The 27,099-nt window shown below is 49.6% G+C and overlaps 1 protein-coding gene across 1 annotated transcript; it reads right to left on the bottom strand.

Annotated features, from left to right (window-relative positions):
• Positions 1 to 1,343: 1,343 nt before the first annotated feature.
• POMGNT2 (protein O-linked mannose N-acetylglucosaminyltransferase 2 (beta 1,4-)) lies at positions 1,344 to 22,970 on the bottom strand. Its single transcript, XM_028107138.2, has 2 exons — positions 22,841 to 22,970; positions 1,344 to 3,642 (listed from the first exon to the last, which is right to left on the bottom strand). Exon 2 carries the CDS (start codon positions 3,535 to 3,537, stop codon positions 1,795 to 1,797), a length of 1,743 nt encoding a protein of 580 aa, XP_027962939.2. The 5' UTR covers positions 3,538 to 3,642; positions 22,841 to 22,970; the 3' UTR covers positions 1,344 to 1,794.
• Between the last annotated feature and the right edge of the window lie 4,129 nt (positions 22,971 to 27,099).

The following is a 27,099-nucleotide window of genomic DNA, read 5'->3' as shown; positions in this document are numbered from 1 at the left end:
GGTTTCCAAGTAGTTTTACTCTCGCCCCTCAGTCAGAGACTTTCAGCTCAACTGAATCTTTATGTGTGCATCAATGTGGTAGTCCGAGAAGTTGGCCGATGGAGGATACAGTTAGGGACAAAGATGTTCTGGGTAAAAGGAAGGTCATAGAGGTACCCAGTGATCATGAAAACGTGCCACTCAGATCTCCTGCTCTGAATCCACCACCGACAGGCACCGAAGTCATTCTCCCCCAGCTGCCCTTAGCCAGGGAGGACCAGCTACTCATCTAACAGACCACTTGGAGCTACAGCCTGAGGCTCTCCCTCCTGGACCCCCTTTCCTGCTCTCCTTCCCAGGAGTCAGACTTGGAGCAGGGTCCCTTCTCCAAGGGCAAATCTGATCTTGGGTTAACGTTCTAGATCTGTTTCCATAGAAGCCAGACAACGGCAGAATGTCAGGGGTGCCATTCAGCAAAACTGACAGGACAACTAACCTTGGATGAGCTGTGGGAAGGGCTACGCGTGAACTTAATGTCTGGTTGGGTACCAGAGCTGTAGGCTCCGCTGAGTGCAATGTCCTGGAGGGGCCCTGGGCCCCACTGGAAGACAAGGGTTCCTATGGGGCTTCTAAGCCGGTGGCCCCAACTACGGACAGGGGTCTTACCTCGTCATCCTCGAGCAGCGACTCCCAGAACAGGGCGAGAATGGGCCCTGGGATGGTGTGAGGACTCCTCCTGCAGAAGAAAGTGCTCAACACTGTCCTGCTGAATGCCCTGCCCCTATGTCCTTCTAAGAGAACCCGAGGCTAAGTGTGATCTGTTGTGGTCTTGGGTGCCTGATGGCCTCTTTAGCCTAAGAGCACCCCCTGGTGGACACTGCTCTTCCTCACCGCAGTCCTGGCCCTAGGCTTCCAGACTTGGACCCCGCTTAGGTGGCAATGTGATATTCAAAGGGCAAGTTGCAAGATACAATCCAACCAGCCTGCCTCACTTCGTGGTCCTCGCCGCTTGCCCATTGCCACATCTCCTCGGCTGACAGCTGGGATGAAAGATCACGTGGGTACTGACTACCAGCCCCACTTCCACCTACCTAATAAAAAGACTTGACCAAGGGGCGCCTGGGTGGCTCAGTTAAGTGGTCTGCCTTTGGCTCAGGCTCAGGTCATGATCCTGGGGTCCTGGGATCAAGCCCCAGGTCAGGCAGCCCCACTTGGGCTCCCTGGTCAGTGGGGAGCCTGCTTCTCCCTCTCCCACCCCCCCTGCTCGTACTCTCTCTCGCTGTCAAATAAATAAATAAAATCTTAAAAAAAAAAAGACTTGACCAAGATGTTTACAATCATTTAATGAATTTTCCAAACACACTTTCACTGTGCTACAGGTGAATTTCATGATGATGGAAGCTGATGAACCACCCACCCAAGCGACCACATGATATACTCACAGTTTCCAGACATCTGGTTATCAACCAGAAAGATTCATAGGGAACAGCACGATCACTCAGCCAGAGGCTCCTTAGGTTTTTACTTTCCTTCTTCCTCCTCCACTTCCTCCTCCCACTAAGGACCTTCTCCAGGGTATGGATGCTCAGGACGGGAGAAGGGGGCTAGGAGGGTCTCATTGTACCAGTGCAAAGAATGCTGGGAACTCCACACTCCAGATGCAGTAAGACACGGAGGCACAAGCCTGGGTGGGGCAGGCCTGCTCAATAAATAAATAATTCCCAGAAGCCACCCCAGGGTGCTAGTGGACCCAGGGATGCTGAGCTGGAGGAGCCAACCCCCACACCCCCCTGAAGCCTGGCCATGGCACGCTCACTACGTGTTGCACACCAGCACATCTGCAAAGGGTCCCAGGAGGATCTTGTTGAAGATGCAGCGGACCCACACCAAGTAGGTAGTGAAAGGCTTGATGTTCTCAGTGAAAGTATGGTTCTGCAGGGCCAGGATGTAAGGCACGTAGGTGTTCTCCCCCTGCTCCTGGAGCCACACCTCGTACTTCACCTCCCTCACCTTCAGGTACTTGAGGTTCCAGGGGATCTGCCAGGAGACAGTGAGGCGGGCCTCAGAGGCACCCTGCACAGACGCCTGGCACCGCGCCTCCCGAACCTTGCCTGGGTAGAGGCCGACGGTCCACTTCTGCTTCCGTGGCCCTGGCCGGCCCTTTACCACTCGCCGTATGGTTTGGATGAGGGATGGGATGTCCACCTTGGTGTCCTGGTAGATCCGGAAGAGCCACTCAGGGTTCCGGCAACACAGATGCCGCGGGACCTCATGGCTCTGTAGGATACGGGCCTGCTCAGCCCGGTCTAGGTGAGTGATGCCCCCCTGGTCCCAGGGCCGCTCGGGATGCGTGACCGTGTTCTCTGGCATCATGTTGCGCCAGGCTACATACTGGAGGTCCATGCCAGGCAGCGTGGCCAGCGTCTTATAAGGGGTGTAGTGGTCCGGATTGACAGCATACGGGAAGAGCTCGACCACGGTGGCCCCGCGGGGCAGGAAGAGGGCAGTGACCAGCTGGGCCCCATGCATGCTGACCAGCATGGAGGCATTGCTGACCAGCCGCACAACATCGGCAAAGGCGTGGTCCTCCAGGGACACGGTCACTGTCTTCATCTGGAACTCCTGGGCCAGCGCCAGCAGCAGCTGTGCCTCATTCAGGATGAGTCTGTTCTGGGTGCGGCTGAAGACCAAAATGTACTCTTCGCTGGCGGGAGTCCCTGCGTGGCTCACGTTCAGCTTTTCCATCATGAACCGGGCAAACTGCCGGATCTCGTTGCCTGAGACGAGGATGTTAGCCTTGGGGCCCTGGGGCTGGACGAAGCCGTACTGGTACCATGTGGTGATCTTGGAGAGGCCCACGAAAGCATGGGAGAAGCACAGCAGGCGGCCCAGCGTCTTCAGCTGCGCCCGCAGGAGCGGCTGCTTGGGACTGAGCAGCTTGTACAGGTCAAAGTGGGCGCCCTCACTCCAGCCCTCCATGAAGAAGAGCCGGGCCTCGTGCGCCAGCCCAGGGAACTGCCGCAGGGTGTAGAAGAGAGGCAGCAGGTCGTCGTGGAAGACGTGCATCAGGTTGTCGGGGTTGAAGCGGTTGGCGAGGAGCGCCACGTCGGGCACGAACACGGGCTTGGGCATGAAGCGCAGGGCAGCGGCCGGCAGCTCCACGAAGTTGAAGTACTGGGTGTTGTGGTCCTCCACGGTGGACAGGTCGAGCAGGGCCGGCTGGAAGCGCCGGGAGCCCAGGTTGGGCAGCATGACCGAGGCGTTGCCGTGGAAGAAGATGAATTCCTCGGCCTCGTTGGAGTAGCAGAGCCACTTAAAGCGGCAGACGCGGTCGGTGTGCGTGCGGCCCGTGCACACCATATGCGTGCCCCCCTCCATCAGGATCTGCAGGGCCTTCGGGTAGTCGATCCGCGGCGCGGGGGCGGGCTCCGGGGCCTGGCGACTGCCCGCCACCTCAGCCTCCAGAGACGCCGCATGCTCGCGCAGCCGCACGTGCTTCCACAGGACGGCCGCCAGCACCGACACCAGGAGCGCGTTGACCACCGCCGACAGGTGCATCCTAACGCCGCCGTGGGGCCCTAGTGAGAGCACAGCCCCTGGGCAGTGCCACAGGCCCGGCGGGCTCTACCCATCCCGGCGGGCACCCCGCGCGCCGGCACGAGCCTGCAGGAGAGAAGGAAAAGGGAAAGGCGTTGGCTCCGTCTGCGCGTATTTGCGCCCTCCCTTCCCCACTGCTCCCATCGGGGTGGCATACATCCCTGCACCTTGACTGTGGGCGTGGCCACATCACTTGCTTTGGCCGGTGAAATGTTAGCAGGGAAAAGGAGCAGAGGCTTGGAAAAGAGCTTGCGTCTTGTGCGACCTTTGCCTTCTTCGTACCTAGGACAGTGCCACGAGGAGAATGTGTGCAGCCTAACTTCCCGGTCCCAGGAGGAGCCAGAGGTGTGTGGAGCGGAGCTGCTCCTGCCAAGCCCAGTCTAGCCCAGCTGAACCCTCGATTGAGAGTGACCCCCACACAGACATCTGGGCTCGTGAGTGCTCCTTATCGTATGTCACTGAAACCCTGTGGCTGTTTGGTATGAAGCACCGCTACAGCAAAAGCTAACCCACGGAGGATCTGTGATGAGAGGCCACAGGGAAAATCCCCTCCAGGGGCCTGGCATTCCTAGTACTGCAAGGTAAGGACTCTTCCTTATGTAGGCACAGAGACCAGACCATACACCAGGACCCCAGTGTCCCTTTCTTTGGACACATGGCACATATGCCTGTGGGGTATTGGGGGGGGGGGGTCGTCTGCTCTTGCTTAAAGCTCCTGTTTGGAAATCACGCCTGCTGGTTTTTGAGATTCCCATGAAAGGATGGGTGGATATTCACCCCCTCCCTGATCCAGTAAAAGAACTGTATCTGGATGTCACCACTGACATGTCACCTGGCTGGGCTGTGGGCGTTTGCTCCATTTTCCTGCACTAGCAGGAAGGGTAAAATCCTTGCTCTGAAGCCCAGGACTGCTCAGATTTGAAGGGTCTCACCCTTCGCCCTCATAGAGGCAGCCCAGGCTGGTGCCTAGCCAGCACTGCACTGGGGAGGGATTGGAGTCGCCCCTTTATTCCCTCAAGGCTAGCTTTGGACTCTTGGGGTCTTGTAACTTCTCTCTCCCTGCAATCATAAAAATCAAAGTGCAATCCTGCCCAGAAAGAGACAGTGGCTTAAGCTAGATTCCCTCAGAAGCAGAATCAGAGACAAAGGTTTGAGCCAAAATAGTTTGAGAAATTATCCAAAGAAATCCCTGTAGGAGAGTGGGGAATTAAGAGGAAGGAGCAGTGAAGCCAATACAGCGCACATTAATGAGCAGGTCACTACTCTGAAGAAGCCGGGCTATTTGCCTTCCGATTCCTCTCCAGCACTAGCTGAAGGCGATTCCTGGGGTCACCATCTCTTCCAGCTACCCTCATCTAAGGGTTGAGCATGCACACATTCATACATACACACGTTATATTTTCCCACCAAAATTTCACAAAGAATTACCCTGACCAGCTATAATGTACTCCAGTGTTTCTTTTTCTAGTCCAATATTTTAAGTTTGTTCTAAAAAGGGGCGTGTTCATCTTAATTTTACAACCTAACAGGGTTGGCAATTTGCTGTTTAAAAAAAAGGTCTAGGGGCACCTGGGTGACTTAGTCAGTTAAGCATCTGACTCCTGATTTCAGCTCAGGTCATGACAGGTCGTGAGATCAAACCCCACATCGGGCTGCAAGGTGAGCATGGAGCCTGCTTAAGATTCTCCCTCTCCCTCTGCCCCTCCCAGCACCCCCCCCCCGACATGCTCACTAGCTCTAAAATAAATAAATAAATAAAAATAAAAAATGGTCTAGACCACAGATTCTCAAACCTGGCTGGTTCTTGAAATCCCCAGAGGCACTTGCTAAAACCGTATATTCACAGGCACTAATCCTGGAGGTTCTGATTCAGTAGTAGGTCTGGAGTATGGCTCAGGCATCTGCATCTTTTGTTCCTCTGTTTCATTTTCCCGTCTTCTTGCAGATTATCTGAATTCCATTTTTATTTCTCTATAGTGTTTTTGAGTGTATTTCTTGGTGCAGATTTTCCAGTGTTTGCTTTAGGCACCATACAATGTATATGCAACTTAGCACAGTCTACTCTGGAGTAAGTACAGAGACCTTGTCTCCATCTGGGTTCTTTTACCCTCCTCCCTTATAATTATCTTCAATATTTCCTCTACATGCATTAAAATCCACGTCAGACAGCATTATAATTTTTGGTTCAACTGTCAGGTGCAATCTCCTCAAGAGGGAAAGGAGAGTCTATTATATTTACCCATATTTTTACTCTTCCTGTTCTTTCTTCATCCCTGATGTTCCAGGTTTTCTTCTGTTATTTCTCCAGAGAACTTCCTTTGGTCATCATTTTAGGGAAGTTTGCTGAGAACAAATTCTCCTGGTTTTCCTTCAGGCAAAGAAAATGTCTTGATTTCACCTTCTTTCCTACAGGATATTTTCACTGGGACAGATCTTTGGGGTGACAGTGCTCGCTCTCTCTCGGCACGCGAACGCTTAGGCAGGGCAGCCTCCTTTCGGCCGCCATGTTTCTGATGAGGAATCTGCTGTATGCGAAGCGCCATTCCCTTGGCCGTAGTACGTCCCTTCTCTCATGTGGCTCTGAAGAGTTGTTTCTTTGTCTACTTTTCAGAAGCCTGGTCATCAGGTGTCCTGGTGTGGGTTTCTCTCTGTTTACCCTGTGAGGGTTTCATTCACTCTTGAATCTGTAGATTTATACCTCTCACCAAATTTGGGAAATTTTCAGCCATTGTTTCTCTAAATATTTTTTCAGCCTCCAGGTCCACAAATGCTAAATTTTAAAAAAGTATTGTCCTATAGGTGTCTGAGGCTCTGTTCAATTTGTTTTCCCAGTCTACTTTCTCTCTGCTGTTCAAATTGGATAATTTCTACTGTCTTGTTTCCATGTTCACCGATTCTTTCTTCTGCCAGATCCATTCTTCTACTGGGCCCACCACTGATTTTTTTTTTTTTTTTTTTTGTTACTACATTCTTCAGTTCTCAAATCTCCATTTAGTTCTTTATATCTTTTCTTTCTTTGCTGAGACTTATCCTGGAGCTTATATTAAGTCTTCCATTTTAGCAGGTCTTTGCAAGAACCATGCTGGTGGGGGAAGGGAGAGCACCGACTCTTTATCGTTGGGTGGGAGGAAATCCACACTTCCTTGCTTGGCCTCCACCAACAGCACTCTGGCAGGGAGAGTGAGAGACGCGGCACAACCGCTGAGTAGGGGTGAAATCTAGGCTCCTCAGTTGGCCTCAACAGGGGTGCCTCATCATCACTGGGTGGGGGTCGAAGTCTAGGCTCCACTGACACCTCAAGGGGACCATGGTGGTGAGACAGGAGGGGACATCTTTTTACCTCTGGGTGGTAGTAAAAGTCCAGGCTTCTCATCCAGCCCCATGGTGGGGGGATGGGGGTGAGGTGCTGAAGGTGGGAGGTACCTGGCTGGTTACCACAAAGCAAGGATGGATGTCTAAGCTGTCCACTGAGCCTTTACTAAAACTGGAAGGGAAGGGAGAAGCAGTTTTCCCTGTTGTTTTATAAGAATAGGGTGTTAATGGTCAAAAAGGTTTTGCAAGACTGCTCTTCTTCCAGTCCTTTGATGAGAGAGAGCGTGCTTTCCCTGGGGCTTTTTCTGGTCTATGCTCACTGACATTTCTGGGTTGGCTTTTTTAGCACCCAGTCTAGGATACATAGGAGGCAAAAAGAAAACCCAAGGAACTCACCACTGTGTTGTTCCACATTCTTCTCTTCACCTTTCAGTCTTCTCATGTTTTATACCCAACGTCCTGTGTTTTTAGCTGTATTAGTGCATGGTGCATGGATAGGGATACATGTGTCCACTCCATTTTGACCAGAACCCAAAGTCTCATTGGTATCTGCTTTTTTACCAAGCTCCCAGGTGATTCTGGGGTACAGCCACGTTTGAGAAAAACCAAGAAGAGGCTCTTAACCAAAGAACCAGGCCATGAGTCCCAATAGCCCCTAAAGTCTTCCTTAACTCATTCCAGCATCATTCAAAATTATAACTCCAAAGTCTCATCACCATGGGATATGGTGAACTCGGGCTTCCTGGAACCTGGGGTACCTAGTGGTTTGCAGACCTGATCTTTGGGGGCTGCCAAGGCTGGTGGCAGGCCACAGGGACATGAGGCCAGGGTCTTGGGCCTCCATTTACCTCCAAACAAAACCAAGCACCTTTAATTTCTTATATTTAGGGGTACTATAGTGGGTCGAATAATGTCCCCCCCCAAATTCATGTCTACCCAGAACCTCAGAATGTGATATTATTTGGAAATAGGGTCTTTATGCATATAATTAGTTAAGGATCTTGAGATGAGATTGTAATGGATTAGGTTGGGCCCTAAATCTAATGAAAGTGTCCCTATAAGAGGCAGAAAAGGACACAGAGGAACAGAAAAGGTGGCCACGTGAAGACAAAGACAAGAGACTTGAATGATGTAGCTATAAACCAAAGACCACTCAGAATTACCAGGAACCACCAAACACTAAGACATAAGAAAGGATTTTCTCCTAGAGTTTTCAGAGGGAGCATGGCCCTGTCAATATCTTCATTTTAGACTTCTGGCCTCCAGAACTGTGCAAGCATGGATTTCTGGCATTTTAAGCCACCGTGTCCAGGGTTAAATCTGTTGCAGCAACCCTAGGAAACTCATAAAGTACCATAAAACTTATTTAAAAAATGGGCTTCTTTGTTCTTGGCAGGGAATTCCACTATTAGTCAGGCTTAACAATCACGAAGCAAGTCATCCTCATTTTAGAGAGGTGAAGAATTTGCCCCAAATCACCCAGCAAGTCTGTGACATGGCCAGGATTAAAAATGGAGGTGTCCTAACGTGTGGGTGAGTGCTGCCTCCTGAAGGCTGGGGAGAGCAGCAGGGCAGGGGCAGGCCCGGCCGGGCAGCTTCTGAGTTCAGGGTCTGGTGAAGGTAGACGGCTCTTCGCACAGCCCAGCCTCTCCACTTCTTCATCCCGCCACCTCCCTCTAGGGCCAGGCCAGGTGTGATGTGGATGAGCCCCTCTGGACCCCCTTGGGCACAGCTCTACTAGGGAGGGCAGACCCATTCCCTCCCCTGCAGCCTCCTCTGCCCAAAGAAACTCCTGTGGAGTTCTCCGCTTGCCACACCTTCTGCTAACCCTCCGCAGAGCAGGGAGAAAGGCAGTCCGCACGCCTTGGTCTTAGGGCACCAACTCCATCTTACTTCAGTAAGTCTGACGGACTGGTTAGCTCTTTTGGAGACACCTGATCACCAGTAGTTCTCACACCACACCCTAAACCAACCTGGCTCTGAGTTCCCACTACATTACTGGTGGTCGATGGCTCCCAGAAGAGGATGTGTTCTGTCTAGGGAAGTTTAAGGATAAGAAGCCAGAAGACTTGGGTTCAAACCCCAGCTCCATGACTTTACTGTGTGGCCTTTCTGAAGTCAGCTTCCCCATCAGCAAAGGTGAGGGTGCAGCCCCCACCTCCCAGGGTGGTGGTGAAGGTCAGATCATGTATTAGTTGTACCTCATGAGTACTGATAGCCTACTGCTTCTGATGTACAAAAACAACAATTTCACACAAGTAGGTTCAAACTAATAAGTGTCTAGCAGAGGGGCAAAGGAAAAAAATCGGGGCATCAGATGGTTAACAAAGGGCCACAGGGATGCACAATGAAGTCTGGCGTTTTGAAACCTTCTGGACACACTTGGCTGCCTTCGTGTGACTTGAAGCAAAAGCTGACCGGCGCTCAGGTGGGAACTGTCACTTTTCATTACAGTCATTTGAAACAAAGGATTTTAAATCTAAGCAGAGGATTCCTCCCAAAAATGGAGACCGAGACGAGCCATGCCGTCACCTGTTGGCACCTTGGGCTGGAGTCAGTCACCTGCTCTGCTCCTTGGGCTGCCAAGTCGAATGTATTAATACGTACCAGGGCAGACACTGTTTCCACCCAGGGTCCCCGCCCCCTCCCCCTGCTTAATAAAATCCCGGGTCTGGCCAGAGAGCCAGCCCTTCCCCCGGGAACCCACGAGGCGCAAACAAAGCCAGGATCTACCTCCCACCTCCAGAGAGCTGACCAGCGGACAGCGAGCTTCTGGAGCCAGTTACTGGCCCATTGGAGGATGCTACCAGAGTAGAACCAAGCAGAGCAAAGGGGAAGGAGTCACAGCCCATATTTGCACCCACCAGGGAGGAAAGAAGGACCTGCCTGCCATCTGCTGCCCAGCGGGAGAACGAAGCCAGGATGCCAAGGACGGCGGGATGGAGGAGAGATACAAAGGACCCCACTGACGCCTTGGAGCCCTATACCTGGACTTCCTGCTGTGAACTTTCCGGATCATCGAAGCCAGCTTCGGCTGGGGTTTTGGTTTCTCCAAGCCAAGAAAAATTTACCTGAGGAGAACCTCTTCATAGGTTGTTGTGCAGGAAGCAGATGCACGGGAGTCTGGCCTCTGCCTTCTGCTTCTGAGCTGTGGTCTAACCTAGTGGACCTATTCGGCATCAGTTTCCCCATGACCCTTCTAACTCGGGTAAACAAAGCCCTCCGTGAAACTCTGGTATTAGCAATTAGAAAACAAGCATATTCATTGTGGGCCCAAGTGGAGCTACAACTTTCCACACAGGTCCCATGTGGTAGGGAATGTGGACTAAGGTAACTTGAGTGTCATAACAGGCGGTAGGTGGGGCTCCGGTGAGCCCTGCAGGCTTCCTCTGAGGAAGAAATGAGTCCTTCTGGTTTGGCCATTCCTTGGAGCTTTCAGAGGAACCAGAAATGTCATCTCCAGGGTAGAAAGAAAGGCGGTGTGGGGGCGGGGGGGCATCCAAAGACGGAGGAGACCACACAGCCCAGTCTGGTTAGGTAGATGGTTGACACAGAGGAAAAGCAGAGAAGAGACTTAGAAAAATTAGCTAAGGACAGAATGTCAACGACCTTGATGATAGGTCAAGAAATCTGAACTCTACCCTCTAGGCAATGGGGAGCTCTTGAAGGTCTTTGAGCAGAGTAGCCTGGAGATAGGGGAGAACAGAGGTAGAAAACCCAACGATAAGCTCCCGGCCTCAGTGTCTCTCCATTCATGTGGGAGTTAGAATGGGGTGCCTAGAGGAGAGGGAGCTCTGCACGAAGGGGTACAAGGATCATGTTCCTTACGGCAATTCAAGTCCCGAAGTCTGCAGATGACTTATTTGAAATATATTCCCATGTGAACTAAAAGCCGGTCCTTTAACAGAACTCCCACTTGCTCAGTCCCATTGGGCCTTCTTGGTCTGTAGGGAAGAAGATAAAGTCACAGCTCTCCTGAGAGCCCAGGAACCCCATGTCCTTCATGCAGGTCCTCAAGGCTTTTGCGGAACAAGAGCAGAGACCTTCTGGTCCAGCCCCAGAACGAGAGGAGACGCAGGCGGCTGCCTTCTTGGCTTGGTTTTGTCAGTGCTCCAGTCAGCCCTGTTAATCTCCAGGGGAAGGGCTTTGCAAGCCCAGAACCCTACAGCCAAGAAATGTGCTTAAACGTCAGTGTTTCCCTGTCTTTTCAAACCCAAGGGCCCACTGATAAAAAAAAGAGAAACTCTTTCGTGCTCCATACTGACATGTAAAGTCCAGTACCCCCTTCCCCAAGCATTCTTCATTCGTAAGAGATTCTCTTCTTACAGGATCCACCCCCAAGACTGAAAGATTTCATCACCTTTTATCTTCTGAAGCTGGCGTTTTTTATCTATATCTGCGTACATAAAATCATATTGCTGCATATACTTTTTCAAAAACATGTGCCCCCCACACCTCACCCCATGAAATTCTCCACCCAGCCCCACCAGCGAAGAACTACTTTGCTACCAGGTTGAATCATGGTAAACTGCTGACACTTGACCAGTTCTGACCAGTGTCCCGTGGTTCTGCCAAGGGCACCAACGATCTTTACCACCCCTGTGGTACGGACAGCACAAGGCTGCTCAGAAAAGAGCACCTGCGTCCTCAGCGTGACATGACCACAGCTGCGGGTTCTGACATCTCTCTAGGAGGTGAGAGGAGGGGAAAAAAAGACACAGAAAGAAGCCAGGGGGAGGGAGGGAGAGTTCATTCATCCTTAAGGTCAGGAGAGGCCAGAAGGGCAGGGTGTCTCACTGGGGAGCGGGGGAGGCTACCCTGGCGCCTCAGCTGAGATCTGGGCCAGGGAACTGAAGAAGGACTCAGGCCCGCAAGGCAGGAGGGTGTGAGAAGGAGGAACAGCTGTGGGGGTGGGGGGGGTGGGGGGTGAACCCACATACACACAGCTCCTAGTTCTGACCCACAGGAGGGCCTGGGAGCAGGGACAGCACAGCTGGCACTCAGGTCTTGGTTCCTAATATCATCCCCTACTAAGGAACCAGGGCTCTGTGGAAAAATCAGCTTCCACGACTCGGGCAGGGAAAGTACAAGGTGAGTTTGGAACATCTTGTACTACCAGAATGTCAGGAAGTTCTCAAAAAATGACGAGGACATAACAAGGCAGCGCAGGAGCTAACCTGAAGGAGCTCCTGGTGGCTAAACCTGGGGCAATATAACAAAATTAAAAAGCAACAGTAATGGATTATAACCCATAGAATAAGTACACACAGCCCATGCATAAGCATGCAATACTGATATGAATAAATAAGCAAGAAGGAACATATCTTTCTTACAGTAGAACTCCAATTAATAAATGTAGAAGCAATGATGGAAACAGAAAATCACCATTTGGCAAACATCACAGTAATAATGGTCTCAGGCAAGATCCACAGCTAGATGCTAAAATTAGTGGGTGGAGGTATGGTGAGAAATAGGATATTTGCATCATCTTGAACAATCTCCCTGTGAGATACTATTACAAAGGCAAAAATAGGAACTTTACGGTACAAAAGAAAAAGAAAAGAAAGAAAGGAAGGAAGAAACTTTACAATACAGAAGCCCGGCAGACAGCCCCTGAATCAACAAATCGACGTTAACATCACTGGTAATAATTTCCTGACACCATGTGCCCCTTGATACCCCTTGCTCTCAAATAAATAAAATCTGTTTAAAAAATTAGATAACCTTCTATTTCCATTATTGCTGACACTGAGAAGGGCACCTCATTCCTGTCATCTTCTTACCCAAAAAACAACCTCAATCTGTATGTCCGTATGAGGAAACGTGGTCTAGCTCCACTGTTAGCTCTGAATCTGGTGTATAGGTAAGTCAGTAGGGAAAACATTAAACCCAAATTGAAGGACATTCTACAAAATACCTGACCAGGACTCTTCAAGAGTTAAGGTCACAGAAGACCAGGAACGACTGAGAAACTGGCCCAGATGGAAGGAGTCTAAGGAGACACAACAACTGAACATAACGTGGGATCTTGGGCCAGGCAATGGACATTAGTGCACAATTGGCAGAATCTGAGTAAGGTCTGTGGTTTAGGTAATGGTTCTGTGTTAATTTCCTGGTTTTGATCATTGCACTGTGGTTATGTAAGATTTAACATCAGGGGACGCTGAGTGAGCATTTTTGGTGACTTTTCTATAAGTCTAAAATTATTTCAAAATAAAAAGTCATAAAAAATTAGGTAAGTGGCGCCTGGGTGGCTCAGTTGGTTAAGTGTCTGCCTTCGGTTCAGGTCATGATCTCAGGGTCCTGGGATCGAGCCCCATGTGGGGCTCCCTGCTTAGTGGGGAGTTTGCTTCTCCCTCTCCCTCTGCTTCTCCCCCCCAACCCTGCTTGTACTCTCTCAGGCTCTCTCTCAAATAAATAAAATCTTTTTTTTTAAAGATTTTATTTCTTTATTTGAGAGAGGGAATGAGAGAGAGAGAACATGAGAGGGGGGAGGGTCAGAGGGAGAAGCGGGCTCCCTGCTGAGCAGGGAGCCGATGTGGGACTCGATCCCAGGACTCCAGAACCATGACCTGAGCCGAAGGCAGTTGCTTAACCAACTGAGCCACCCAGGCGCCCCTCAAATAAATAAAATCTTTAAAAAAAACTTAGGGCACATGGGTGGCTCAGTCGTTAAGCGTCTGCCTTCGGCTCAGGTCATGATCCCAGGGTCCTGGGATTGAGCCCCACATCAAGCTCCCTGCTTCGAGGGAAGCCTCCTTCTCCCTCTCCCACTCCCCCTGCTTGTGTTCCCTCTCTCACTGTGTCTCTCTCTGTCAAATAAATAAATAAAATCTTTTAAAAAAAATGAAAAAAAAAACTTAGATAAGAAAGAAGAGAACATAAGTGGTTTTAGGTAAAATGACATGTACGTGGTTTGTTCTAAAATACTCCAGCAAAGGGGCTCCTGGCTGACGCAGTCAGTATAGCATGTGACTCCTGATCTCAGGCTTGTGGGTTCAAGCCCCACGTTATGTTAGGCACGGAGCCTATTTTAAAATAAATGAATAAATAAAGTAATAAAATAAAATAAAGATACTTCAGCAAAAAAAGTATGGAGACAGATGGAACAAGACAGTAGCAAATAGATCACTGTCAAAGATGGTGATGGGGGCCTTTCTATGATCCTTTTTTGGGTCTGTTTAACGTTTTCCATAATAAAAAGTCAAAAAGTTAACAATAAAGAATCAAATAAATCCCTATTTACAAATGACAGAATTCGAGAGAGTGGCTGAGTAATAATATTTAGACAATATAAGATAAACAGCCCTCCCTGGAGAGATGAGAGGCAGACAAGCAGGGCAGGAGCTGCTGTGTGTTCTGCCCCCATGACAGACAGGAATGCTTCCAGCAGCAGCTAAAGCGAGGACAGACACACCCAGGGGACGTCAGAGAGCAAGACCTGCAGGGAAATGAGGAAAAGGGAGGAAAGACCAACCTCTAACCTGAGTGGGCACCTCTCGGTGAGCATTCTGTCATCTGCCCCTCTCCCAGGCCTCCCTGTGGGGGAATGCGAGCTTGGCAGCAGGTAGGTGAGGGTGTGGGGTGGGGCCACAGAACGAAGGAGGCTGGGCCCCTCCTCTGGACCTGAGGGACTGCGTGTGCAGCGGACAATCCCAGGCAAGCCCTAAGCTCGGGGCCCTGAGGCCAAGCCTATGGGAACCAGGAGACATGGGGCTGGGGCATTGTGGGGCAACTAGGCAACCAGGCAGGGGCCAGCCTTTGAGCCTGGGGGCGGGGGGCGGGGGAAGCACTGTTTCTAGTTAGATGCTAAGTTACCACCCCCTCCCCAGGCCAGCCAGAAGGATGTTGACAGAAGACAGGACAAATACAGACTGGCGCACAGGGCCCTTCAGGCTCTCAAGTTGCCTTCCGAGGGGGAAAATGGCAAGAGAGGTTTGCTGGGGATGGGCAGAACCTTCCACTAGAAATCGCGTGGTGATTAAAGCATGGGGCCCAGAGGAGGGATTGCCTGGGTTTCTAACTGTACCATGTACAAGCCAGGCAGCCTGCACCAACATCTGATGGGAACAGGTGCATAATTACCCCCCTCCCATGGAAGGGTTGAATCACTAATATAACACTGCATGTTCACTATACTGGAATTTGAAATATAAGTGAGTGAATGAATGAATGAATGAATGAACAAACGAATACCCCACTCCCATCTTCCCCAGGTCGGAGAGTTCTGAGGCATATTCTACACTCCAGAGTTCCCTAACGGATGAGGTGTTGCCCACAGTGGTCACTGGCCTGATGCATTCCCCCTCCTTTCCCTTCCTTGTTTCAGTTCTTCACTCCCTTATTCATGTTTATTGGGATGGAGTTCAAAATCATCTACTTCTACTTGAACCTTTGTCTCAGGATCTACTTCTGGGAGAACACTAACTAACATAGTTATTTCTGTATTTTGCCACTGTGGAGACAGATGAAAAGCCACCTTGCATTTTCACCTGCCGTGAAGTAGCCAAAGTGCAGTAGGAAAAAGCCAACAGGTAGTTGGGCAACCGGTGGTTATTATAAAGTCCTTTCAGTCTGCTTCCCGTACTCCCCCTTCCCCGGGCCCCCCAAATGCACTGCAGCAGCAGCTGCATAAGCCAGTAGAACTCAAGGATCAGGCAAAATGCTCAGAAGAGTTTTCAGAAGATACGGCTGGAGGCAAAGAGCTCATTTAATCAGACCCCTAGCACTAAAGAAGATAAAAGAGGCCTTTCTCCGTCACCGTTCCAAATGTTTCTGGATAATAAACTCTAGGAGGAAGTTCAAAATGGTGAAGAATAATTGGGCCAAGTTGCTTACTGGACAATGGACCCCATGATGTCCCCTTCCTCCAGGCCAATTTTCAGTGCTCCTGGAGAGGCCACCAGTCTCGGTGACAGCCGGGCAGTGGTAGGGAGACGGGGGCGGTGAGGGAGAAGTCAGGTCGCCATCCTTGGCCTGGGAGACCAGAAGAGACACTCAGCCAAGCTTCTGACTTCTGCAGGACTGCGGCCCACCTGGCTGGCAGGACAGCTGTGTCCAGTCCTGAGGTCTGACCCACTGTTTAGTGCCACTCCATGCACCAAGAGCCTCTTCGGAATGACAGCAATCGAGGAATGAGGACTTGTCCAGACTGAAGGCCTCCATACCCCTCCCTGTCACCTGGCTCTGCTGAAATAGGCGGAGGGGCCAGAATCCCAGAGGTACCTTACTCTCAGTGATGGGGAGTTCCCTCCCACTCCTAGGCAGTCCATCCTCCTGTGTACTTACTCTCCTGAGACCTCAAGAGCTCAAAAACAGAGCTGGAATTTGCCCGTCCTTCATCTGCTGTCTCTAATCCTCTCTCTCTGGATGACGCAGCTTCTGAGCAGTGGGGTGGCCTCCACCCTTGTCTGCAGGTAGATGTAGAAAGCACCACATACGTACTGAGTTCCTGCTCTGTCCCCGTGCTGTGCTGGGTCCCTCACATGCATGCATGACGCCACTTACTCTTTCCTCACCAGCACTCAGCACGGATGCTTCACCTTGTCCCCATTGTTCCTCTCCAGAAAGACTCTCAGAGGCTGGGCCACATGTCCACAGGCCAGGAGTTGACCCCACACATTTCCACCTGGGCTGCCTCTCAAAGATGAGGGCTTGTCATAAGACTCCCTGGACAAGGGAGAGGTGGTGGCCCTCGAGGCAGAGGCCACCCAGGACAGTATCTTTTGTCTCCTCCCAGTGCCCCCCCCCCCCACCGAAAACCTTCCTGTCTCTCTAGGATCTGTGGGTGGGCATGAAGGTCCGGTGCTCAGTGAGAAGCCAAGGAAACCACCACTCCCTCTGGGAAGAGCCTCCAATGGGATGGGATCTGGAGAGGACAGAGGGTGTCTGACATGGGCTGTTCCACGCAGAGAACAAGAAGAGTCAGATAAACCCTTTCCCTGCTGGGGCAAGGATAGGACAGATGTCCTAACGGAGGCCTCCAGCCTGGCCCCGGCTCCAAGCCTGCCTTGCCTTCAGGGGTTCCCACGGCCTCTACGTAGGGCATCCCATTTGGTGCTCACCTCAACCCCATGAAGCACCATTATTCCCAATTCTCCTATGAGGAACCCGAGGTCAATGAGGTTCAAGGACTTGCCCAAGGACATGCAAGTGTGAAGTCTAGATATCAACCCAGTGTTCTCTGACTCTGAAGACTGCTCAAAACCATCAAGACACAGAAGATCTGGTTTTAATTAAAGTGGAACAAGGGGTGAAGAAGAAAAGGAAACACTCCAGGCATTCAAAGGACTCCAATCAGGGAAGAGCAAGTCCAGCCTCGGGCCCACGGACCCCACCTCGCTCAGAGGCCGCAACCCCCCCACCCCCCTCCAGGGCTGGTGGAGTCGGTAGCTAAAGGACTCCATCCGAGAGCACTCGCCTTCTCTGTTCTGCCTCCCTGGGGGTGCTGCTTCTCCCCTTAGGCAGCCTCCCCTCATGGTCAGGACATGGCCATCAGCCTCAAATGGAGCAACACGCTTCCCTGATTTGTATCTAGTGACAGGCAGAAAGTTCACCTGATATGGTTAATTCCCACCCAACCCCGTCCTGGGCCAGTGACGAGGAGCAGAGGTAGCACTGCTGGGGAGCTGAGAGCCATGGGTTTCTGCGGCAGGGAGGAGGGCCTTGCAGGAGGGGAGAAGGGAGTGGATGCTGGTGGGTGAGAACGATGTTTGATGTTGCAACTCCTGAAGGACACGGGCTTCACAGGGGACCCAACAACCTCGGGCCTTGTTTGCTTGTTTTTCCTTTAGAAAGCAGAGGAAATAAAACTTGGAAAAACTGCCTCTGCCCACGACCCCTCTCACTCCTGCCCTAAGTGGACACAATGAGGTTTCTCCGTCACCTCGGGATCACCAGCCAGACACCCCGTGGTATACCTCCTGTCCCAACACACTACTGAGGGTATGGCCTGCACTTGAAACTGATCCCCAGATGACTGCCAACTATCAAATATAAACCCACTCTGACCTCCAGACATATAATCAAGACCACGCAAAACCAAAATCCATTGCCCACGCAAAATGGGCACATCTCATTTTTTTTTACTTTGCAGAATTTAGACAGTAACCCAACTTTAGCAAATTTCTCTTTCAACTTATCTTCCTAGAAGAAGAGACAGGTCGTTCTTCTGCCCCAGATTCTCCTAAGTCCTGTCGGCTGACTGAGGGGATACACCTTTTCCACACAAGGCACAAGGCTGCCGGAAAAGGGAGGGCAGAGGCCCCCCCGCTTCCTCCAGTGAAGTCCTGTCACGGAGGCAGATGAAGAGCCAGCCTGGCTGGGGGGAAAGGAGACAAACCAAAGGCTGACCCAAACCTTGATTCTACTCCTCAACAGAAATGACCCCAGTGGCAACTTCTCCGCTTGTGGGGCCGGAGGCTGATTATAAACCTGTGTTCTTTGGGAATAAATTTGTTACATGGAAAAGGCAGTCCCTATTGGACTTTGAAGGTTCAGCATCAACAGCTTGGATCACGCTGTTTTCAGCACGCCTACTCCCTGGCACGAAGGTCTATAAGACAAGACCAGACCACCCATGTCTCAAATTACCTGTCAGTCAGTCACTTTGCCCCAGACGAAGCCCGGTCTGGTGCAGCGGACCCTCCAGCAGAGTTAAGGAGCCAGAGAAGGCAGGGGAGGATGCGCATGCTCACATCGAACACGGCTTTGGGGCTGCGACACACGGACAGGGTACTTGCCCTGAGCTCCCACCTTCCAGCAAAGAGGCAAGCTCTGACTAGATCCCCAAAGGAAACCCCTCCTGAAAACATCTGCTGAGGCCTGGATACCTGGCCCATGGTGGAAAGCTGTGCCCTTGAGTCATTCATGACGAAGGTTCTTAAGATTCCTTCCTTCATTCTCTTAAAAATAGGCTTGGGTGAGACATGGACAGGCATGACATGGAACTTATTTAATGACTGCTGAGTGAAGCAGTTTTAGGGGGCAAACTGGCAGCACCCTTCTACCTGCCTCAGTTTCTAAAGGGCTTTTTGTAGCCTTTTTTTTTTTTTAAATCTCTTGTTTATTTCATGTTTTCCCTTTCTTTTGAAAACAACCTGACACAGGGCCTTCCTGATAATGGCAATAATAGTGGTAATAGTGGCGATTCGGCAGACCAGAGGCTCTAGCCTCTCCCTGATGCTTGGCTTGTGGCCGAGTACCCAGTGTCCAGCCTGGAAGGCTCTTGGCATTAAGACCGTACCAACGGTAGTCTACCAGTGGCAGAGTGAAAGGTCTGATTCTCTGACAAGAGGTGTAGGCAGCGGTGAGGCCAGGGGAAGCCAGACAAAAATGGAAGAATCAATCGCTGTCCTGGCTAGCTCAGGCAAAGAGGATGCTGGCCTCTGGGCAGGGGGTGGAGGTTACCACCACCACCAGCTTACTTTATTGAGCACCTGCTGTGTGCCAGGCACCATCCTAACTAAGCCCCTTTCCCGCCCCTTTTCCCTTAAGCCGCACAAAAGCCCTCCAATGTAGGTACTAGGATTAGCTCCGTTTTCTTTTAATATGAAAAAACCCACAGTTTAGTGAGATTAAGAAGCTTGCTCTAGGCCTCAAAGCTCAAGCGGAGGCCCCAGGATACAAACCCATGTCTGACTCCAGGGGTCTTATTCACGGTGCTTCAGACTCGGCAGCACAGTCAGTGACAGAGAAGAAGGGCAGACATCAGAGGAAGGAGTTTTTATCACTCAAGGGCAGAGCAGGTTCGGATGGCTGCGGAAACGCAGACCCACAGGTCCTTCCCTGTAACTTAGCAACGCATGGCTTCCCTTGGGTAATTACTCCCCACCGGGCCAGGCAGAGACACCCAGTGGCGGCAGGCCGCTCAAGGGAGCTGTGACCATTCTCTTGCCCCAAGGAAAGTCTGGGTAGCACGGGGGGGGGGGGTGATAATTATCCCCCCTGCCCTGCTGCTGTGCTGGGAGGGTTAACACACCAATTTAAAATGACAAAACCATCTATTTTTAGAGCTAGAAGAGCCCTTAGAAATGATCTGCTCCAACTCTCTACTTTATAAAAGAGGTCGAGAGGGGCTGCGTGAGCTCTCAAGGGCAGCCAAGATTAAAACAGCAGGTGTTCTCAGTCCAGAGTGCCTTCTCCTCACACTCATGGCTCCCCGGTGGCCCTCCTCCCAAAGGCAGAGATCAGGCCCAGACAAGAACTCTTCCCAGCCCCTAAACAAGCTCACTTCTTCTCATAATCAAGCTCTCTAGGCCTCATGGGGATGGCGCCCTTCCCTGGCCCTGTGGTCGAGGGGCCAGAGGGCTGCCTCTTCCTAACACCTCATCCCCCAGGCTCACCCAATGGATGCTGCCTCCAGCATCATCCAGCCTCAGGCATGGAGAGGAAGCACAAGCAGCCAGACTGTAGGGTCCCGCCTTGAAGACCCCCTGCTGCAATGCTGGAGGCTGTCTGCCCCCCCCCCCCGCCCCCGGCCGTAGAAGTAAATAGAAGTGGTTTTGGAGCTGAAATGCCAGAAATGAGCTTCTGTCCTGTCACTTAGCAGTTGCATGACCCTAGACCAATTCTTCTTCTTTTTTTTTTTTTGACAGACAAAAAGTTGCACATAATTAAGTGTAAAACTTGATGTTCAGAGACAGGTATACACCTGTGAAACTATCACCATAATCTATGCCATAAACCTATTCATCACCTCCAAAAGTTTCCTCCCGCCCTCTTATTTTTTGTGATAAAAATATTTAACATAAGATCTACCATCTTAATAAATTTTAAAGTATATAATACAGTCATGTTAACGACAGGCACTAAGTCTCTGGGACTTAGTCATCTTGTATACCTGAAACTTTATACCCTTTGACTAATGCCTCCCCGCTCCCCCTCATCCCAATCCCTGGCAACCACCATTCCACCCTCTGCTTCTATGAGTCTAGTATCTGTCCTTCTGTGTCTGCCTGGGCTAATTCTTAACCCCTGCAAGCCTCCATTTCCTGGTCTGAAAAACTAACACAATTATACCTACTTCACAGGCAAAACAATGCCTGACGATTATTCTTATAGTATTATTATTATCATAATAATGCTCTACCGCCCATTCAGTGGCCCTTACTCTATACCAGAAAAAGAGCTAAATGCTTTAGATGAACAACCTCATTCATTCCCTCCTACAATCTAAAATAGGTGCTATATCAATTTCATCCCACATTTGAGGAAGTATGCTCAGAGTTGTTAAGTGAATTGCCCAATGTCACACAGCTATGAAGTGGTGCGGCTGGGATTCAAACCCAAGTCCAACTCCAAAGCCTATGCTGACATCTGTGGGCTACGCCTTTCACGTTCATTATTTTATCCAATTTAAAAAAACCTATCAGGCGTTAGGCAGGTCCTGGGGGAGAGTATCCACTGACAACCAAACTGAGAGTGCCGCACACCCTTGGGGAATGGAACATTTGGTAATTTAATTTTCCAGTTAGCTCCGTATTCACCAGAAGCCTTTGTTTATTGCTCAATATTCTCTAAAGCCTGGCTCAGAGCAAGAACTTACCAACCAGAAGGACAGCTGGAGAACTGTTGCAGCTGCTCTGTCACTGACAAATCAAGGCCACCAGGATGCTCATGTGGCCACAGTGCCGTTCTGGGGGAATTCAGTCACCAGCACCCCATCCTCCCCTTTGCTGAGGATCTCCACTCTCTACTGCTCCTCCCCCTCCTGGGGCCCAAGGCTCAGGAACAGATGTGCTGGCCATCCCTGGGGAAAACGGGACCTGTATTCTTTTCTGGCTCTGTCACTAACTGGGACTCGGATTCCTCATCTGTGATGTGAAAGGATGAACTGGAAGATCTCCAAGATCCGTGAGAGCCTGAGAGAGCAGCTAGTTCCAGTACAGAGATGGGCCTGGGTTCCAATCTCACCTCTAACATTTTCTATCTTAGCAACCCCAAGTGCTAACATCTGCTGCACATCCACTGTGTACCAACAACGGACTGAGGACTTGCACAGCATTATCTCATGTAATTTTCACAGCAAGCCTGTGATGAAGGTACTTTTATCCCCAGTTGGCAGAGGAAGAAACAGAGGCTCAGAGAGGTTAAGTGACTAGCTCAAGTGCACACAGCTAGTAAACGAGAGCCGGGATTTGAATGCCCAGCACATGTAACAGTAACATTTGATGAATGAACTCTGTTCTGTCTGTGCTCCTGGCCATTAAGTCCTATCAGAGCTCACCCCATAACCTTTCCTGTGCTGGGCCTTGCTTCCCCCAAGAGTAGGCTCTGAGAGTTGTTTCGTTATAAAGGAAGCAGACCCTAGCCGCCCGCCACCAGGTGCAGGGCTCTGGCCTGAGAACCCTAGATCTTAGCAGAGGATTCTCATCAGTGACCAGGAGACGGGGTCTACACACATGGAAGGGGTCAGGAGTCCAGTGGGTCCCTGCAGAGGCTATCCTGGCACTGTCAAGCACGTCGTGGCAGGCTCTTACCACCGCGCACACAGTAGATATCCTATCGAGCCCCAAAGAGCCCAGGGATCAGCTGCAGGCCTGCCCAGGTACTGCCTTGCAAAGGAGCTCGGGAGGCCCAGGCCCCTCCGCTCACCTCGCTGGCTCCCCGCCAAACGTGCTAATCGTCTCCCAAGCAAAAGGGCGTGAGGACCCGCTGCCAGTGCCAGCCAAGAGCTAAAGGATTCAACGGGGGCGCCTGGGGCGCGCCGCCCGGGCTCCGCGGCACCGGGACCCCGAGGGCCCACCTCTCCTCACCGCCGCCCCCATCCCGCGCCTCCGTCAGTCCGCATCACCGGTCGCTTCTTGGTTCTGCAAACTTCCCTGGGCTCCTCTTCACCCCAGGGCCCGGCGCTCCCGTTGCTCCCTCCTGGGGGAGGTCCGGGGCCGATCCCTCAACTCCACGCGCAGCGGTGTCGCGGAGTCCTCGCCAGCCCCGAACGCGCGCGTCTCACCTGCAGCCCGCAGGCCGGGCTCCGCGGGGCTGGAGCGTCCAGATGGGCCCTCCGCGGAGCCGGCTTTGGCCAAAACAGCCGCCGCTGCCGCCTCCCGCGCCCGCTACAAGACCGGGAGGTCCCGGCATGGAGGGCAGATGCCGCGGCGCCGCCGTCCGCCGCCGCCGGGCTCGCGGGTGCCCGCCGTGCGCCTGCCCGGCTGGCGAGCCCGGAGCGGCAGCCTTTCCACGAGCGCACGCTCGCGGACTCAACTGCCCCAACCCTAGGCCAGAACCACCCCCTTGGCTAGCGGGATTCTGGGAATTGTAGTTTGCCTCCGAGAACAGCCCACCCCCTTCAACCCGCGGAATCCTGGAAGTTGTAGTTTCTTCCCGAGAGAGGGACAGTTTTACTTGGTGTTAGATTTTTACAATTATGGGAGTCCTGATAATAAATATAAATTCAAGTCAAATCAACAACCAGATGTCATTTATAAAATCAAAGTAATTCATACATCACATGTTTTTAAAAATATCTATTACTACAGATACAAATAAATACAAAAGCCCTATCTAGTTCCCCATCCCATCCCATCCCATTCGGACCCTCTTAAAAGGGCAAACATTCCCAACTCTTATGGCTGCTACATCTGGAATTTACTGCCCAGTCTCAAAATATACATATGCCCCTATTTCTTGATTTATGAATTTTAGACCTCTTGGCTTTTTACTAGGATAGATGAGAATTTAACTCATTTAAATATATGCACCAACCATGACTACCAGCACCCTCCTTGAGTTATGAGACATTTCTTTTTTTCTTTCTCCAAATTTTTATTTAAATTCCAGTTAATTAACATACAGTGTAATATTAGTTTCAGGTGTAGAATTTAGTGATTCATCACTTACATACAATACCCAGTGCTCATCACAAGTGTCCTCCTTGATACCCATCACCTATTTAACCCATCTCCCCACCCACACCCCTCCAGTACCCTTCAGTTTATTCTTTATAGTTAAGAGTCTGTTTCTTGATTTGCCTCTCTTTTTTCCTCCATGTTCATCTGTTTTTTCCCTTAAATTCCACATATGAGTGAAAAAATTTGGTGTTTGTGTTTCTTTGACTGACTTATTTCGCTTAGTGTAATACTTTCTAGTTCCATCCACATCACTGCAGATGGCAAGATTTCATTCTTTGTTATGGCTGAGAAACATTCCAGTGTGTGTGTGTGTGTGTGTGTGTGTATATACACACATATATATATATCTCACATCTTTTTTATCCATTCATCAGTTGATGGACATTTGGGCTCTTTCCATAATTTGGCTATTGTTGATAATGTTGCTATAAATAAACATTGGGGTGTATGCATCCCTTCGAATCAGTATTTTTTTATCCTTTGGGTAAATACCTAGTGGCGCATTTGCTAGATCCTAGGGGTAGTTCCATTTTTAACTTTTTGAGGAAACTCCACACTGTTTTCCAGAGTGGCTGCACCAGTTTGCATTCCCACCAACAGTGTAAGAGGGTTCCCCTTTCTCCTCATCCTTGCCAACACCTGTTGTTTTCTGTGTTGTTAATTTTAGCCATTCTGACTAGTGTTAGGCAATATCTCATCGTAGTGTTGATTTTTATTTCCCTGATGATGAGTGATGTTGAGCATCTTTTCATGTGCCTTTTAGCCATCTGTATGTCTTCCTAAGAAAAATGTCTATTCATGTCTTGTGTCCATTTTCTTAACTGGATTATTTGGTTTTTGGGTGTTGAGTTTTATAACTTCTTTACATATTTTGGATACTAACCCTTTATCAGATATGTCATTTACAACTAACTTCTCCCATTCTATAGATTGCCTTTTAGTTTTCTTGTTTCTTTTGCTATGCAGAAGCTTTTTATTTTTATAAAATCCCAATAGTTTATTTTTGCCTTTGTTTCCCTTGCCTCAGGAGACATATCTAGAAAGAAATTGCTATGGCTGATGTCAAAAAGGTTACTGCTTGTGTTCTCCTCTAGGATTTTGATGGCTTCCTGTCTGACATTTAGGTCTTTCATCCATTTTGAATTTATTTTTGTGCATGGTGTAAGAAAGTGGTCCAGTTTCATTCTTTTGCATGTTGCTGTCCAGTTTTCCCAACACCATTTGTTGAAAAGACTGTCTTTTTTCCATTGGGTAGTCTTTCCTGCTTAGCTGAAGATTAGTTGGCCATATAGTTGAGGATTTGTTTCTGGGTTTTCTATTTTGCTCCCTTGATCTATGTGTCTGTTTTTGTGCTAGTACCATACTGTCTCAATGATTACAGCTTTGTAATACAGCTTGAAGTCTGGAATTGTGATGCCTCCAGCTTTGGTTTTCTTTTTCAACATTTCTTTGGCTATTCAGGGTCTTTCCTGGCTCCATATAAATTTTAGGGTTGTTTGTTCCAGCTCTGAAAAATGCTGGTTGTATTTTGATAGGGATTGCATTAAATGTGTAGACTGCTTTGGGTAGCATAGACGTTTTAACAACATTTGTTCTTCTAATCCATGAACATGGAATGTTTTTCCATTTCTTTGTGTCATCTTCAATTTCTTTCATCAGTGTTTTATAGATTATGAAACATTTCTATCAAACTGGTCAAAACTTGCCTTTCATTTGTAATTATTTTAAATGATAATGCCCAGTGTTGAGGCAGTAAAACTTAGTAAGTTTATGCAGGACAATTTGACAATACAGTCAAAAGCCTTTAAAAACATGCAGACTTTTGGGGTGCCTGGGTGGCTCAGTTAAGAGTATGACTCTTGGTTTTGGCTCAGGTCATGATCTCAGGGTCTTAAGGTCAAACACTGTGTGAGGCTCCACACTCAGCTTAAGGTCCTTTCCCCCTCCCTCTACCTCTCCCTTTGGTCTCCCCCCGCCACCCTCACCCCTCACCCCCACCACTTGCTCTCTCATGCTCTCTCTCTCTCTCTAAAATAAAAAGATAAATAAAATCTTTTTTAAAAACAAGCAGACTTTTAACCAAGAAATTCCCATAATTGTGGATGAGTGCAAAGGCTAAACAGTGTGGTTTGTGATAATAATAAAAGGCTGGAATGGCTATATTAATTTCAGATAAAGTAGAATCAAAAACAAGGGAAATTACTAAGGATAAAAAAGGATATTATGTAATGACAAAAGGATAAATTCGCCAACAAGACACAATAATTCTAAGTGTGAATGTACCTAATAACAGAGCCTTAAAGTAAATGAGTCAAATACTGATAGAATTAAACGTAGAAATAGACAAATCTGCAATGATAGGTAGAGACTTCAACATCCCCCTCTCAACAATTGACGGAAAAACTAGACAGAAAGCAGCAAGGATATAGAAAATCTCAGCAAGGGGCGCCTGGGTGGCACAGTTGGTTAAGTGACTGATTCTTGGTTTCAGCCTCAGGTCCTGATCTCAGGGTCATGAAATCGAGCCCTGCATCAGGCTTCATGCTCAGTGAGGAGTCTGCTAAAGTTTCTTTCTCCCTCTCCCTCTCCCTCTGCCCCACCCCCCCAAAACAAATAAATAAATCTTTAAAAAACAACATTATACTTTCTGGCTCCATCCATGTTGTAGCAAATGGCAAAATTTCATCCTTTTTTATGTCCTCTCCCCACTTTTAATTGGATTTTTTGGTATTGAGTTGTATAATTCTTTATATATTTTGGATATTAATCTCTTATCTGATATGTCATTTGCAAATATCTTCTCCCATTCAATAGTTTGCCTTTTTATTTTGTTGAGTTTCCTTTGCTGTAAAAAAGCTTTTCATTTTGTTGTAGTCCCTATAGTTTATTTTTGTTTTTGTTTCCCTTGTCTGAGGAGACATATCCATAAATATCTTGCAAAGGGCATTGTCTGAAAGATTACTGCCTCTGTTTTCTTTTAGGAGTTTTATGATTACAGGTCTCACATTTAGGTCTTTTATTATGGTGGCTCCTTAAAGGCAGGGACTGTTTCCTATGGCCCTCAGCTTTCCCAGAGTTAAACCCACTGACGTTTAAAGTACCCAGAATTAAGTCCTTCTGATTTTAAAAGCTCCTGAAGTTAAGCCTCACTGTTTCTCCAAGCCCAATGTTAGGCGGACTCATCTTCCCAGTGCCCCCCCCACCCCCACCCTGTGCCTGGAATGCCTAGTATTGGGGTCTGATCCTCCTGTTTCTCCGTGCTTGTGGTGCCCCCCCCCCCGTTAGTCCCCTGGGGTTTTGGTTTCCAATTGCGGCTCTGCCTCTCCTACCCTTCTTGATGTGACCTCCTCTCTATGATTAA

The sequence above is a fragment of the Eumetopias jubatus genome, unplaced genomic scaffold (assembly GCF_037043125.1).
Source record: "Eumetopias jubatus isolate StellerSeaLion01/CBP00866 unplaced genomic scaffold, mEumJub1_p1.0 scaffold_1, whole genome shotgun sequence".
Lineage (NCBI taxonomy): Eukaryota > Metazoa > Chordata > Mammalia > Carnivora > Otariidae > Eumetopias > Eumetopias jubatus.
This window is presented reverse-complemented; position numbering and strand designations above follow the sequence as displayed.

Coding starts and splice junctions, on each gene's coding strand:
- POMGNT2 (XM_028107138.2), bottom strand. CDS start 3,537: ATGCACCTGTCGGCGGTGGTCAACGCGCTCCTGGTGTCGGTGCTGGCG.